Genomic DNA, 16,355 nt, shown 5'->3' on the forward strand with positions numbered 1-16,355 from the left:
ATTTTTTAGGGCCGATACCGATAATCTGTCACCTTTCGGTATTTCACCTTTCGATATTTCGGTATAAGTTATTGGCTATTTCTAACCCCCCCGGTGGGGCAGAAGCCATTGCAGATCAATGATTTAAAGCGGGCGCTTTAAATCATTGAACTGCAGCGGCTTTTGCGGTGCCAGAGACCGCTGCCGCTGCCCGCTTCTCTCCCCCTGCCTGTCCTGAGTCTAACCACCACAGTTGCCCCATCGCCTCCCCCCCCCCATCCTCTTCCCACATGCCGCCGCTGCCCCATCACCTCCCCCCATCCTCTGCCCACATACCGCCGCTGCCCCATCGCCTCTTCCCATCCCCGGTGTTATAATTACCTGTTCCCAGGGGTCCGCGATCCTTCTGGCTCCATCGGCATCCTGCGCTGTCACTGTGCGTACTGACGGTGTAGACGTCACTCGTCATTACGCAACACACAGGAACAGCGCAGGAGCCAGAAGGATCGCGGACGCCCGGGAACAGGTAATTATAACACCGGGGATGGTGGGAGGCAATGGGGGGACAGCGGCGGTGATGGGCGGGGGGCGGGGCATTATCGGCATATCGGCAAGGTAATTGTCGATACCGATAATGTCCAAAATCGCGATTATCGGACGATAATATTGGCAAAACCTATAATCGGTCAATCCCTTCTATAGAGCTAGTCTTTAGTCTAGGGATGTGGTTTATTAATATAGAATCCTTTCTTCACTATACTCCAGGCGGTCCCAGGCAAAGCTTTATAATGCTGGTCCTGTCCAGTATGGCGAGGGCCGCAAGTGACGTTGGTCCTCTGTGGTACAGAGGTGGCAAATGATGCTGGTCTTCTCCCTTATGGATAAAGCCTCATAACAATAACGGATTCTGCCCTCTCCCTCGCGGAGGAATAACAAAAGCAGGCCCTAAACCTGAAAGGCTGGGTAGACTTCACAGCAGACACAGACAATCTCTCCTTAAAGAAGATCTGTGGCCAACCCTTAAGGGGGTACTCCGGCTGAGACATCTTATCCCCTATCCAAAGGATAGGGGATAAGAGGTCTCACCGCGGGGGTCCCGCCGCTGGGGACCCCCACAATCTTGTATTCGCCACCCACCTGTTTGAGCTGCATGACATGGTGTGTCACGACTCTGCCCCCGTGTGACATCAACCCCCGCTATGCAAGTCTATGGGAGGGGGTGTGACGGCAGTCACGCCCCCTCCCATAGACTTGCATAGTGGGGGAGGGGGTGATGTCACACGGGGGCGGAGTCATGACATCACGATACTCCGGCCCCGTGGTCGCCACCCGGCTGTTTGTGAGCTGGGCGTGCAGCTCAAACAGGTGGGTGGCGAATACTAGATCTCGGGGGGCCCCAGCGGCGGAACCCCTGTGATGAGACATCTTATCCCCTATCCTTTGGATAGAGGATAAGATGTCTCAGGGCCGGAGTACCCCTTTAAAATATTAGATAGCAATATCATTAAATAGCTTAGGGTTACCTGATCACACACCTTTTTACGGTTTCTTCTATTCTAGAGATGTGAGAGTTTATAGTTTGTCTACAATTCAGGGAATCAGTCAGATGGGTGTGAACTTAATTTTACTATTAGGGTACAGTCACGCATGCCGTATTTTGCTGTGTATTTGCTGCGGCATATTTTCCTACCCATTGAAGTCAATAGGTAGGAAAATACGTAGCAGCAAATATACAGCAAAATATGCAACGTGTGGCCCCACCTGAGTGAATATCAGGTGATGGGTGGGATTATACAGTCGGGGGGAAATGTTGTAGAATGTATGCCCAATACACACCCCCTGTCTGCCACCCATCACCTGATAGCCACTCCCATTATTAAAATTAAGTTCACACCCATCTGACTGATTCCGTGAATTGTCAGACAGATTATAAACCCTCATATCTCAGGAACAGAAGGATATTTCAGGAAAATGTAAAAAGGTGTGTGATCAGGGGGACCCTGTGCTATTTAACCAGAGTAAACTATAATTATTTTATTTAGGTCCTCTTTAAGGGATGCTTTCCCTTCCTCAACTAGTGTCCATTAGTTTCTCCTCTCTCTGAGGACATGGAGGCGGAGTTAGAGAAGGGCCCCACCCACTATCTGGAATATTGCTCAATCTAATGTAATATACTAATGCAAGTAAAAGGGCTCTCTTACCCATAGCCAGCACAATCATAAGTTACAGAGTGCAACAGTAGGGGGCAGCATTACACAATGCAGTTACGTGAAAACAGTCCAGCAAAATTATTATGCAGAAATACCATAAAACATCAGAAAATATCCAGCAACAAACATTTCCTTCTTACAGAAAAAAATAAAAATAAAAAATAATAATAATAATTCAGTGGGACACTGCAATATGATAAAAGTATAATAATATACATAAGATAAGACAAGAGCAAGTATAATAAAGAAGAACCAAAATCCTGGCAGACATTCACCTTTGAGTACAGGGCTATTTATTAGAATGTAATACATAAAGAAAAGATCTCCAGCACAGCTGTCTTGTAGGGCGGGGCGGCAGGGTGGTGGAGGCAGGGGAAGAAGACTGAACGCCGGGGCGATGTCGCCCTAGAGTTCAGTCTTCTTCCCCTGCCTCCACCACCCTGCCGCCCTGCACTTTGGCTCCCTCCATGAATGAAGACCCTTGAATAAATATTTGAAGATTCCTTTTGCACATTGACGTGGTGAGTGCTATCATTTATACTTCGTCTGACATCTATTTATTATAATAAGCATGCAGCCTTGTAAGTCATCATCAGTACAAGGATGTACAAAAACAGGTAAAACATAAAACAAATTTACCATTACTGCAACACAGAAAATTGTGAAAAAGATATAAAAAAGATATTGTGGTCACATTTTTATATAAATGGTTATAAAGTGGATCTGCCATAGTCTTCTTTAGCAGGTGATGTAGATGTGTTATGCATGGATGCAGCTAATTAAAGGGGTATTCTGGCCAAATCCAAAGAATGGTGGATTAGATGTCTGATTGCAGGGGGCACGCCGCTGGGACCCCCCACTATCTCCATGCAGCACCCACATTCTATGCAGGGCTGCTTCTCCAGTCTCAGAAACCTCTTTGTTTCCTGGACTGGAGACGTGATGTTGGATAGGGGATAAGATGTATTTGGCTGGAACACCCCTTTAAATGTATGGGACTTGAAGGTTAAAACACACCAATATAAAACACACCAAGAACTGATTCTTCTGTTTTTATCCCTTTCTATTATAAACATAAATAGAAAACTACAGACATAGCACAACATCTCAGTTCTAAAATCAGCACTTGCTGAACCTCATTTTTACAGTAAGACGCTTCTCCCCGTGTGCTGCTCTACTGTACAGTGCTATAAGAACAACTGTATCTTTCATAGCCCCAGAACTAGGGATCGATCGATATAGTTTTTTTTTTAGGGCCGATACCGATAATCTGTGGCCTTTCAGGCCGATAGCCGATAACTTATACCGATATTCCGGTATAAGTTATCGGCTATTTCCTCGAAGAAGTGGCTGCAGATCATTCATTTAAAACGGGCGCTTTAAATCAATGAACTGCAGCGGCTTTTGCGGGGCCAGAGACCGCCACCGCCAACCGCTTCTCTTCCCCTGCCTGTCCTGGGGTCCTCCTGAGTCCAACCCCCCCCCCCCCCCATCCTCTGGCCAGAGACCACCGCCGCTCGCTTCTCTCCCCCTGCTGGTCCTTAGTCCAACCACCGCCACTGCCCCATTGCTTCCCCATCCCCGGTTTCATAATTACCTGTTCCCGGGGTCCGCGCTACTTCTGGCTCCGGCGGCGTCCTGAGCTGTCACTGTGCGCGGTGACGTTGTGTTGAGGACATCACTCTTCATTGCGCAGCGCACAGCGTAATGCAGGACGCCGCAGGAGCCCAAAGTAGCGTGGACCCCGGGAACAGGTAATTATAAAACCGGGGATGGGGGAGGCAATGAGGCAGCGGCGGTCTCTGGCCTTCGGTGCGGTGTTGGGGGGGGGGGCGGTGCGGGGATGCGGGGCATTATCGGATTATCAGCAAGGTAATTGCCGATACCGACAACGTCCAAAATCGTGAATATCGGCCGATAATATCGGCCAAACCGATAATCGGTCGATCCCTACCCAGAACCACTTCCACTCTCATTCCGGGTGTGTTTAGGAGGTTCAATAAACTTATGGGCTGGTCGTAGCAGCCATCAATGGCCGTATTGGTATGCCTGGATCAGGAAAAGGTTCACCTTTGTTTTTATGGGCCTCTCACTCCCAGGTGTAAGAAAAAGAGTATGTCAAAAATATTGTGTTACATCACTGCCCGGTTTCTGTCAAGATGTTTGTAGGTCGCCAGAGGGAATCACAGTTGTCTAAATGTTATTTACTTTGTGTGAATTTCTTTCACAACCCAACTGGGTGCTATGTTAATCCAAACATAGAGCTCCCCTGATAGCCCAGTTTGAGAGTTACAGACACAGGTTCCACTACAAAACACACACTGCTACACCTTCATGCAAGGCATCTGCTATTGGTCCATTGGTCTTAGGGGACCTATGGTAATCTTGGCAAATATACACAGCTTGTCATGCTGCAGCTGGAATTGCTGGGGGTGTCCTTGAACCGTGTAGGTTAACGGAGCCCTGGCACCACGAAGTGATACATCTAATCACCCTGAGTCACGTACAACTATCTGTCTAACTCCCCGTGGCTGCCAAAAGTAGACTTCCATTATGTGAAAGGGGATTGAAAAATGATGTTCGATAACTATTTCAGCAGCATAGTAATAGGCTTGAGGTACCTCATTTATGGCTAGCTGTTCTCCTCCTCCTCCATAGCGATGACTGGATACATGCAGGTCATCGTACATGTCCTCATCACTTCCCATGTCATCAGTGAGAGATGGTCTGTCAAGGGAGCCATCTGTAATAACTGGAAGGATAGATAGATATATTTAGTGTAAACTGGAACTAAATCAGAGACGTGCCACATACTTTGCTGAAAGTATAATAATAATTATAAAAGGTAATAATGTGAAAACAGATGAATGACATTTGCACATTTGGAGACATTGTAAACTGTATAAAATCATTCTATTATGAGAAATTCTTTCATTAGCTAAACAATGCACCATGTTTTATACATAATAAAACCTTTATTATTGTTAGAATTGTGATTTTTGTGTTTTTACTTGATTTTTTTTTTACACCTAATAAAAAAAAACAGTATATGAATTATTACCAAATAGGGACTTATATATGCAATCCTTCAATTGCATATACAGTAATACTCATGTTCATTGCAATTCTTATTTTGTATATGCTGCGTAAAAGGGTTAAAATGAATATTTTTCTTGTTTTTTGTGTTTTTTAACTCTTCCCAGGATTTGATTCTCTGTATCACAAAGATGTAACAAAAATATAAGAAAATTAAAGAGAACATTGTTTTCTTACCTAAAATCACCTTACAATGTTACAATTGTTGACAGCACGTTAGTTGTACTGGTGATTATCAGCCCAACCTGTAATGTTTGTGGGTAGCCTGCTTTGTCATTGCCTTGTGTCTTTAGGATACCCAGCATGGTATTTGTACCTATAACACTGCTGGCAAAGCATTCACTATGCTAAAATATTAGGGAAGGAGAGGGAAGGGAGAGAAGGAGGCTGTATATCCACCATATGGGACACAGGCAACTGACACGGGGAGAGGCCTGAATGCCCACCATATACCGTATTTTTCGCTATATAAGACGTACTTTTTCTTCCCCAAAACTGGGGGGGGGGGGGGGGGGGGGGAGGAGTTGGTGCGTCTTATACGGCAAAAACACACCTATCGCGGTGGTCCATCAACGGCCGGGACCCGCGGCTAATACAGGACATCACCGATCGTGGTGATGCCCTGTATTAACCCTTCAGATGCGGCGATCAAAGCTGACCGCCGCATCTGAAGTGAAAGTGACACTAACCCGGCTGCACCGGGAGGGACCTTACCTGCCTCCTCGGTGTCTGCTCCGTGCCGGTATCCCCTGCATGGCCGGCGCTTTCCTTCATCGTCATCACGTCGCGCACGCCGCCCCGTCATCCAATAGGAGCGGCGTGCGTATCGACGTGATGGCATCGACGGAGAGCGAGGATACCGGGCAGCAGAGACGTTCCGGAGCAACGGGGACACCCAGGGGACAGCGATGGAGGGCGACATCCAGGGCAGCGCTGACGAGCGGTGACGGGTCCGGAGCGGCGGGGACACATGAGTATTACCTCCTATACCAGTGGTCTTCAACCTGCGGACCTCCAGATGTTGCAAAACTACAACTCCTGGCATGCCGGGAGTTGTAGTTTTGCAACATCTGGAGGTCCGCTGGTTGAAGATCACTGTGACCTATACTTTACATTGTATTCTAGATTTTCCTAATTTAAAATTGGGTGCGTCTTATATGCCGGAGCGTCCTATAGGGCGAAAAATACGGTAATCCTGGAGCAGCATTACCTTGCAAACCATGTAAAGTTTCAAGAGTCATCCATAGAACCCTACTTATTCCCAGAGAAGAGTCCTGTCTCCTACAAAACCAGTTCTCACTTGAGTCTTTGTCTGCATGGATGACCCGGAGTAATGGTTCATCAGGACTTTGACTGTAGACCTGATCCAAGCCTGTCTGTACCATGTGGATATGGTTTTATTATTGTTATTATTTACTATTATTAAAACTTTAATAAACAAGAGTCTATAGGATTTGTTCTGCTAGATTCTTTATTGTGTTGGGGCTAATTCCTGCCTTCTACTCCCCTTGCACCAGAATGCTGCATTACCTAAGCGCTTTCCCAGTGTAACATTAGTGTTGAGCGCAAATATTCTAAATTGCAAATATTTTACCGCGAATATCAGCAATTCGCAATTTTCCGAATATTTTGAATATAGTGATATATTTGTAATGACGAATGTTCGTTTTTTTCCTTTCGCATGGAAAAAAACCCAAACATAGCTGATATGCGAATTTCGCCAACATAGGACGAATATTTGTCCATATATTTGCGAAATATCGCAAATTCGAATATGGCCCCGTCTGTTCATCACTATGTAACGCCAGAGTTACTAGGACCAGCTGTCCTACTTTTTAGTATTGTGGGAGATTAGCTTTGTAGAGCCAGGCAAATAATGGAAAACGACAGTCAGACATATTTGCACACGTAGAGTAAATCCAGCTCACCCCTCCAATATCCGCCAGCCGCGCACAGACTCAGCCCGAACAAAGCTGGTTGCAATCCAATAAAATGAAGAAAAGATGTCCAGCGCAGCCAATACTCGTATGCTAGTGGTTTATTGTGGACACAGCAACACACATGGAGACAGCAGTGCGTCTCCAGCAGCAGTCAGACATATTGACATAGAAGTATAGTTTAAAGGGTACCTCTCATCAAATAAACTTTTGATATATTTTAGATTAATGAATGTTGAATAACTTTCCAATAGCATGTTAATGAAAAATATGCTTCTTTCTATTGTATTTTTCCCGATCAGTCCTGTCAGCAAGCATTTCTGACTCATGCTGGAGTCCTAAACACTCAGAGCTGCCAGCCTGCTTTGTTCACAGCCAAACAGGCTGTGAACAAAGCAGGCTGGCAGCTCTGAGTGTTCTCCTTTGTGAACAAAGCAGACTGGCAGCTCGTAGTGTTTAGGACTCCAGCATGAGTCTGAAATGCTTGCTGCCAGGACTGGTAGGGAGACCCCTAGTGGTCATTTCTTCAAAGTGGAAAATTAAATAGAAAGAAGGATATTTTTTAATAACATGCAATTGTAAAGTTATTCTGCATACATTAATCTATAATATATCAAAAGTTTTTTTGATGAGAGGTACCCTTTAAGCAGGGCTTCTCCTGTCTTTATTTTTACATCAGAATTAACATACAGCCATTTCCTTCCTTCAATAAATCCTGTTCAGGTTGGCACTAACTATACTATACATTAACTGCGTCCCTAGCCATCTGCGTGAGCCTAGCGTCCAATGCTGTACACATCACATACTCATTCTAAGAATCGGTGGGGGTTCCAGCGGACCCCCACTGATTAGCTTGTTATCCCCTATCCTATGGATAAGAAGCTGAGATGGGAAGTCCCCTTTAATGGTGTATCCTCTGCAGTTATTTAGATGGTGAGGTATTATCTGTCACTTGAAACAATGGAGTTTTTATGATAACTGTGGGTCACAGTTATGTGTGTGGTAAAAATAGTTTTGCATCTATATGTTGTATCTGGGGGCCTTTTGCATATTGTTACCCCAGCAGGACTGGTGTATGGCCCATTCCTTACCAATAGGGGTGTAGTCCTACGTACTTTTGTTGCACTGTGCTATGATATGTGTTGCACAATACCCTATATGTACAGTGATCCCTCAACTTACAATGGCCTCAACATACAATAGTTTCAACATACAATTGTCTTTTCTGGACCATTGTAACTTGAAACCAGACTCAATATACAATGTACAGACAGTCCAGATCTGTGAAATGTGTCACAACTGGAAGAATTGACCAATCAGAATGGGCATTTTACTGGTAAAACACCTGTATTACTGAAGTGCATGCACTGACTGGCTGTCTGGTAGCGCCCCCCACAGTACAGGGAGGAACTACAAGTTCTGTACTACTCCTTACCTGTGCCAGGGTTAGCTGCTCCTTTGGACACCAAGTAAGGGCGGCTCCATTTGGGACACTGTGTGTACTGTATAGGACCCTGAAGAAGCTCCTGTCCTCTACATAAACCATTGTTTCCCAACCAGGGTGCCTCCAGCTGTTGCAAAACTACAACTCCCAACATGCTCGGACAGCCAACGGCTGTCCGGGCATGCTGGGAGTTGTAGTTTTGCAACAGCTGGAGGCACCCTGGTTTGGAAACACTGACATAGACAATGATTTACAGCTCCCAGCAGCTCTTTCTTACTTTTATATGTAAGAATTTGCTTTATCTGTATTAGTTATCTACTTATTTTTCTTTAATCCTCACTTTTTTTCTTATTTTTGGATGACATTTTGGTGGCTTCAGAACCAATTACCAGGTTTCCATAGAGTTCTGGTCTCAACATACAATGGTTTCAACATACAATGGTCGTCCTGGAACCAATTCATATTGTAACTTGAGGGACCACTGTATATAACCCGTCTTCACCCAACCCCCTAAAAAGAATTTGTTCTTACTTCTTGTGAGTGTGTACTCAGCTTAGGTAGGATTTCCACAGTTGACCACTGGCAGAAGAGGAAGAAGACCCCCCTGCTTTCCTACAGAGCTCACAACAAGATTTGGGAGGCACTGCTCATAGCGAGGAGAGAACAATAAGACACCCTGGCACAGAGGTTGGCATAATGGGGTTTAAATATATCATTGTCATTTTCTTAAAGGGGTTATCCAGGGATAGAAACGCGGTGCAAATTTCTTCCAAAAACAGCATCACCCTTGTCCTAAGGTTGTGTGTGGTATTGCAGCTCAGTTCCATTGAGCTAAATGGGTGAATGGAGCCAAGTTGTAATACCACACACATCCTGAGGACAGAAGTGGTGCTGTTTTTGGAATGAATTAGCTCTGTGTTTCTATCCCTGAATAAATGTACATTGGGGGAGATTTATCAAAACCTGTGCAAAGGAAAGGTTGTCCAGTTGCCCATGGCAACCAATCAGATCCCTTCTTTCATTTTGCAGAGGCCTTGTTAAAAATGAAAGAAGCAATCTGATTGGTTGCCATGGGCAACTGGACAACCTTTCCTTTGCACAGGTTTTGATAAATCTCCCCCATTGTGCTTCAGCTCAAGAAACCTGTCCAGTCAGATGCAATGTAAAGCTGTGATAACTCTATTAGTCAGTACAAGTGATAATACACTTGTCTATCCCTATAGTAATAAATTAGAGCAATAAAATATGTACAAGAGCAGAAAATGCAACTAGCATTTATGAAATGCGACAAACAAGGTTCAGCGTGGCACATAATAGCAGATTATACACGATTGTGTTAACAATTGTATCTGGGGAGATTGTAACCATGGTGACCGTCAATTGGTTTAATCCTCCAGCATTACCTGTCTAAGGCAAATGATCGCTATGTTTAGGACTGGCCGGATCCATGCGTTTCCTTCCATCGCTAGCCTTCTTATACGTCTCCATCTCTCCCTCGCCCCCCCTTACAGGAACAACGCACGAGGATTATGTGGACGTGTTCGCAGGTGTGTGATACATGGATTGTCTGGAGCTTTAGGTTCTTTCAGTCATTACACTTACAAAATGGTAATTAAAGCGCAGGAACAAAGCGCGGCGATGCGGGAAGCTTCCTCCGAGGAGAATTGATTCTGAGAGAGTCCAATTTGTTCCAAATAAAGGCCTCCCCTGTGGTCAAATATCCTCTTCCCCGAACTAATTTCCTAAGCTGTAGGTAGAACGCTGCACAATGTAAATTACTATTGCGGCCCACGCTGTATAAAAAAAAACCTTCTGCAAACATAAAGCATGCTTCCACTGAATGGCTGAATTTCTTTTATTTTCTGCTCTTTATTTAACACCAACATATTCTGCAGCGCTGTATAGAAATCAGTTCATGTCCCTAATGGAAGCTTACTATTAAATTCTCCCGAGAGTGTATACCTATATTCAGTTTTTTTATGCATTTTTTTAAGTCAAAACCAAGAATGGATTTAAAAAAAAGTTTAGTCTTTACTTAATACCGTAAATACTCGAGTATAAGCCGAGTTTTTCAGCACGGTTTTTCGTGCTGAAAACGCCCCCCTCGGCTTATACTTGAGTGAATACTCCGCCTGTCAAGTGGTCTTCAACCTGCGGACCTCCAGATGTTTCAAAACTGCAACTCCCAGCATGCCCGGACAGCCATCGGCTGTCGGGGCATGCTGGGAGTTGTAGTTTTGAAACATCTGGAGGTCCGCAGGTTGTAGACCACTGCGGCCTTCGTCATCATCCAGACCCCTTTAGTTTTCTATTCACCTCCCCTCGGTGGGAAGGAAGGGTGAGCTGGTCCGGGCCATTTATGCTGCAGGGACCCTCCGGTGGGGAGGGTTAGTCGTTCCGGGCTGTCCATTTTCACCGGGAGGCCTCTTCTCCACTCTGGGCATGCTGGGAGTTGTAGTTTTGCAACATCTGGAGGTCCGCAGGTTGAAGACCACTGATGAAGGGATTGACAGGTGGTGATGATGAAGGGGGAATGATGAGGGGGTGTTAATGACGGGGTCTGGATGATGACAGGGGGGGGATGATGACATGGGGGGATGATGTATTTCCCACCCTAGGCTTATAGTCGAGTCAATAACTTTTCCTGGGTTTTTTGGGGTGAAATTAGGGGCCTCGGCTTATATTCAGGTTGGCTTATACTCGAGTATATACGGTACATGTCCTCAAGGTTTATGCTCCATTCCTGGCTTTGGCTTCAAAAGGGGCATCAAAAACCTGAACATGGGAACACATCCTAACTCTCACACACCAGGACCATGTTTATAGGAAGCCAAATGAGCTTTTAGTATGTTGGTTTTTTTTTAACACTTTTTATTGAAAATTTTTTCCACACATAGCATATAAAAATAGAAACATGAGTACAGTCATACAGGTAATATACAGCGATGTGTGTTCCAGGAGATCAGGCATATACTTTTGAGGTAATACTGTACAATTCAGATAACTAAAAAAGGCAAAACAAATCGATGTATATGTTGAAGACAATAATTGACGGAGGGAGAGCTACTGGTGATCACATATGGAACTACGGTGGTAATTGTAAAGTTCTCAGTGTGTTCCCTATCGCCTCCTGACAGTACCATTCAGAGGAACTAAAGGGCCTCATTTAATCAGCGATTTCACTGTCAGTGTAATGAGAATAAACACCTTCCATTTATCAAAGAACTTCTCGGTGTAAGTGGTCTTTTGTCTTTCTGAGTCAATTCTGTGTATCCCACAACGTTTTTTAAGCTGTGTTATCAACATAGGCAAGGTAGGGGTAGAGGGCATGAGCCAGGAGGCAAAGATACAACGTAAGGCTACTAAAAGGACAATATTTACCATTTGGGGAACTTTAGAGGGAGTCTGCTGGTCTGGTTCTGGTGGTCGGAATTGGTGAAAGAGCAGAGCCCTTGGGTAAATGGTAAGGTCACACCTCACGTGTCCTTAACATATGTCAAGATCAGTTGCCAATAAGCAGCAGTATGAGAGCAAGTCCACACACCGTGTCATAGATTAGTCAGGGGGGTGGAACATTTAGGGCTGGCAGTGATTCCGTCAGGGAAATCTGGGGATGGGAGAATATTAAAGCCATTAAGGGCCTTATGGGCCAGTAAGTTTCCCTCCACCTCATATTTATGATACACCTGCGTATCATATTCCATCCCCGTAACACACAGTCAGATATCATCACCCGGCACCCAGGTGGGGCACGAGGCGAAGAGGGTAGCAGGGTCAACTTTCAGAAGGACTCTCTTGATGGTGGAGGAAATGGTGGAAATTTAGAGCTTACGGTGCCCAGAACCTATTAGATAGTCTAGCCCATTGTTACGCCGAGCGCTCCGGGTCCCTGCTCCTCCCCGAAGCGCTCGCGGCGTTTCTCTCCCTGCAGCGCCCCGGTCAGATCCGCTAACCGGGAGCGCTGCACTGACATTGCCGGCGGGGATGCGATTCGCATAGCGGGACGCGCCCGCCCGCGAATCGCATCCCAAGTCACTTACCTGTCCCGGTCCCCGGCTGTCATGCTCTGGCACGCGCGGCTCCGCTCTCTAGGGCGCGCGCGCGCCAGCTCTCTGAGATTTAAAGGGCCAGTGCACCAATGATGGTGCCTGGCCCAATCACCCTGATTAGCTTGCACCTGTTCCTTGCCCATATAACCTCACTTCCTCTGCACTTCCTTGCCGGATCTTGTTGCCTTGTGAAAGCTTTTACTGTGTTACCCATACTGTGTTCCTGACCTCCTGCTATTTCACCATTGACTACGAACCTAGCCGCCTGCCCCGACCTTCTGCTACGTCTGACCTTGCTCTTGTCTACTCCCTTGTACCGCGCTTATCTCAGCAGTCAGAGAGGTTGAGCCATTGCCAGTGGATACGACCTGGTTGCTACCGCCGCTGTAAGACCATCCCGCTTTGCGGCGGGCTCTGGTGAATACCAGTAGCAACTTAGAACCGGTCCACCGACATGGTCCACGCCAATCCCTCTCTGGCACAGAGGATCCACCTCCAGCCTGCCGAATCGTGACAGTAGATCCGGCCATGGATCCCGCTGAGGTTCCCCTGCCAGTTGTTGCTGACCTCACCACGGTGGTCGCCCAGCAATCCTGACAGATCGCCCATCTAAGTCACCAGCTGTCGCAAGTGTCCACCATGGTACAGCAATTTCAGTCGCAGCTACAGCAACTGCAACAGCAGCTATCATCTCCTCCGCCAGCTCCTGCACCTCCTCCGCAGCGAGTGGCTGCTCCTAACCTCCGCTTGTCCCTGCCGGACAAATTTGATGGGGACTCTAGACTCTGCCGTGGTTTTCTGTCACAATGTTCCCTACATTTGGAGATGTTGTCGGACCAATTTCCTACAGAACGGTCGAAGGTGGCTTTCGTGGTCAGTCTCCTGTCTGGGAAGGCTTTGTCTTGGGCCACACCGCTCTGGGATTGCGATGACCCTGTCACCGCCACTGTACACTCCTTCTTCTCTGAGGTTCGCAGTGTCTTCGAGGAACCAGCCCGAGCTTCTTCTGCCGAGACTGCCCTGCTGAACCTGGTCCAGGGTAATTCTTCAGTAGGCGAGTACGCCATCTGATTTCGTACTCTCGCTTCCGAATTATCTTGGAACAACGAGGCCCCCCTCGCGACCTTTAAAAAAGGCCTATCCAGTAACATCAAAGATGTGCTGGCCGCACGAGAGATCCCTGCCAACCTGCATGAACTTATCCATTTGGCCACCCGCATTGACATGCGTTTTTTGGAAAGACACCAGGAACTCCACCAGGAAAAAGACCTTAATCCCTGGGCACCTCTCTCACGGTATCCCTTGCAATCTACCCCTGTGCCTCCCGCCGAGGAGCCTATGCAAGTAGATCGGTCTCGCCTGACTCTTGAAGAGAGGTCTCGCCGTAGGGATAAAAATCTATGTCTGTACTGCGCTAGTACCGAACATTTCTTGGTGGATTGCCCTATTCGTCCTCCACGTCTGGAAAATGCACGCACGCAACCTGCTCACGTGGGCCTGGCGTCTCTGGGTACGGAGTCTGCTTCTCCATGTCTCACTGTGCCAGTACAGATTTCTCCTTCTGCCAACTCCTCCTTCTCTGCCGTGGCCGTCTTGGACTCTGTTTCTTCTGGAAATTTTATTCTGGCCTCTTTGCTTGATAGGTACTGCATCCCGGTGACCCGTCTCATCAAGCCGCTCTACATTTCTTCAGTCAACGGAGTCAAGTTGCACTGCACTGTGCATTATCGCACAGTGCCCCTGCTGATGAACATTGGACCACATCTCGAGAAGATTGAATTTTTGGTTTTGCCCGGCTGCACCTCTGAAGTCCTCCTCGGTCTGCCATGGCTCCAGCATCATTCTCCCACCCTTGACTGGACCACCGGGGAGATCAAGAATTGGGGTCCTGCTTGCCTCAAGAAATGCCTCACTTCTGCTCCCAGCCCCACCTGTCGAGCCTCAGTGTCTCCTCCTGTGCCTGATCTCCCAAAGGCTTATCAGGACTGTGCCGTGCCTCCTCATAGCCCCCGTCCTGGTGACACTCTGCCCCGTGCCAAGCCTCACCCTCTGCCCCCCCTCCCCATTCCCACTCCTTCTGGACTGTCTGCCGTGCATGGGCATACCCAGGACTTCGCTGTCCCCTGGAGGGAGACTCTACAGTCGCTCCCGATGTCCTCGTCCTGTGTGGAGCGACATCCTGACAAAAAGAGGGGGAGACCTAAGGGGGGGGGGGGGGTACTGTTACGCCGAGCGCTCCGGGTCCCTGCTCCTCCCCGAAGCGCTCGCAGCGTTTCTCTCCCTGCAGCGCCCCGGTCACACCCGCTGACCATGAGCGCTGCACTGACATTGCCGGCGGGGATGCGATTCGCATAGCGGGACGCGCCCGCCCGCGAATCACATCCCAAGTCACTTACCTGTCCCGGTCCCCGGCTGTCATGCTCTGGCGCGCGCGGCTCTGCTCTCTAGGGCGCGCGCGCGCCAGCTCTCTGAGATTTAAAGGGCCAGTGCACCAATGATGGTGCCTGGCCCAATCACCCTGATTAGCTTGCACCTGTTCCTTGCCCATATAACCTCACTTCCTCTGCACTTCCTTGCCGGATCTTGTTGCCTTGTGCCTTGAGAAAGCTTTTACTGTGTTACCCATACTGTGTTCCTGACCTCCTGCTATTTCACCATTGACTACGAACCTAGCCGCCTGCCCCGACCTTTTGCTACGTCTGACCTTGCTCTTGTCTACTCCCTTGTACCGCGCTTATCTCAGCAGTCAGAGAGGTTGAGCCATTGCCAGTGGATACGACCTGGTTGCTACCGCCGCTGTAAGACCATCCCGCTTTGCGGCGGGCTCTGGTGAATACCAGTAGCAACTTAGAACCGGTCCACCGACACGGTCCACGCCAATCCCTCTCTGGCACAGAGGATCCACCTCCAGCCTGCCGAATCGTGACACCCATGATCCTGTGATTCATTATCGAGATTTCTCAGATTAGTACTAAAAAAGGAGTATAATTGGTTCAGAGGGAACATATGGGAGGGCAGTAGATCAAATGTGGAACACAGGGACGCCGGAGAGAGCCAACATTTATTAGGTTTATCAATAAAATATCTAGCCATGGTCAGTCCCTTGGCTGCTCATACTGTGTATACCTGAGAAGGAACACCTGTCAGGAGTTATAGATGATTTGTCTAGGGGTGGTGTTTAGAAACCAGAAAAGGGAGTTGGAATAGTTTGCAAACCTCCTTCCATGTCGCCACAGTGTCTCTCAATAGTGCAGATCACTTCACCAAGGGTGGTAATTTAGAGTAGGAAGTGTGAAGAAGAGCCGAGAGATTCCAGGGTTCAGCCAAAGCCGTTTCCAGGTCATGGACGGCATAGAAGGAGGTACCATGGATCCAGTCCACCACAAACCAAAATAGGCAGGATAAGTTATAACCTCTTAAATTTGGGAAGTTCAGACCCCCATCCTGTTTATCCAGCATGAGTTTAGAAAGGGCTATTCTAGGTCTTTAACTCGCCCAAATGAATTTTGTAAAAGCCGAGTTTGTAAAAGCCCGTTCACACTGCAGAATTTCAGCGGCGGACAATTCCGCTGCTGAAATTGTTCCGCGCAAAGAAAGAACATGTTCATTCTTTGCGCGGAAGTCCGCGAGTACTGCATAG

General features: G+C 47.4%; 1 protein-coding gene and 1 long non-coding RNA gene across 11 annotated transcripts in view; one reads left to right on the plus strand and one right to left on the minus strand.

Annotated features, from left to right (window-relative positions):
• Positions 1-16,355, minus strand: part of ARHGEF4 (Rho guanine nucleotide exchange factor 4) — a 212,776-nt gene that overhangs the window by 52,387 nt on the left and 144,034 nt on the right. For 8 of the 10 annotated variants that reach the window (XR_008891034.1, XM_056564586.1, XM_056564585.1 and 5 more), the window contains one exon: positions 4,811-4,941. Coding sequence is in view for 9 of the 10 variants with exons in the window: in XM_056564586.1 (XP_056420561.1) it covers positions 4,811-4,941 (131 nt within the window). In the remaining variant the exon portion in view is untranslated. Of the gene's footprint in view, positions 1-4,810; positions 4,942-9,197; positions 9,294-10,069; positions 10,301-16,355 lie in introns of those variants that run through there. The other 2 variants (XM_056564590.1, XM_056564593.1) reach the window with 2 other exon arrangements.
• LOC130361515 (uncharacterized) overlaps positions 9,297-16,355 on the plus strand; it is a 124,732-nt gene continuing 117,673 nt past the window's right edge. Inside the window, exon 1 of the long non-coding RNA XR_008891036.1 lies at positions 9,297-9,353. This is a non-coding gene — a long non-coding RNA (uncharacterized LOC130361515). The remainder of the gene's footprint in view (positions 9,354-16,355) is intronic.

This window comes from Hyla sarda, chromosome 3, assembly GCF_029499605.1.
Source record: "Hyla sarda isolate aHylSar1 chromosome 3, aHylSar1.hap1, whole genome shotgun sequence".
NCBI classification, from domain to species: Eukaryota; Metazoa; Chordata; class Amphibia; order Anura; family Hylidae; genus Hyla; species Hyla sarda.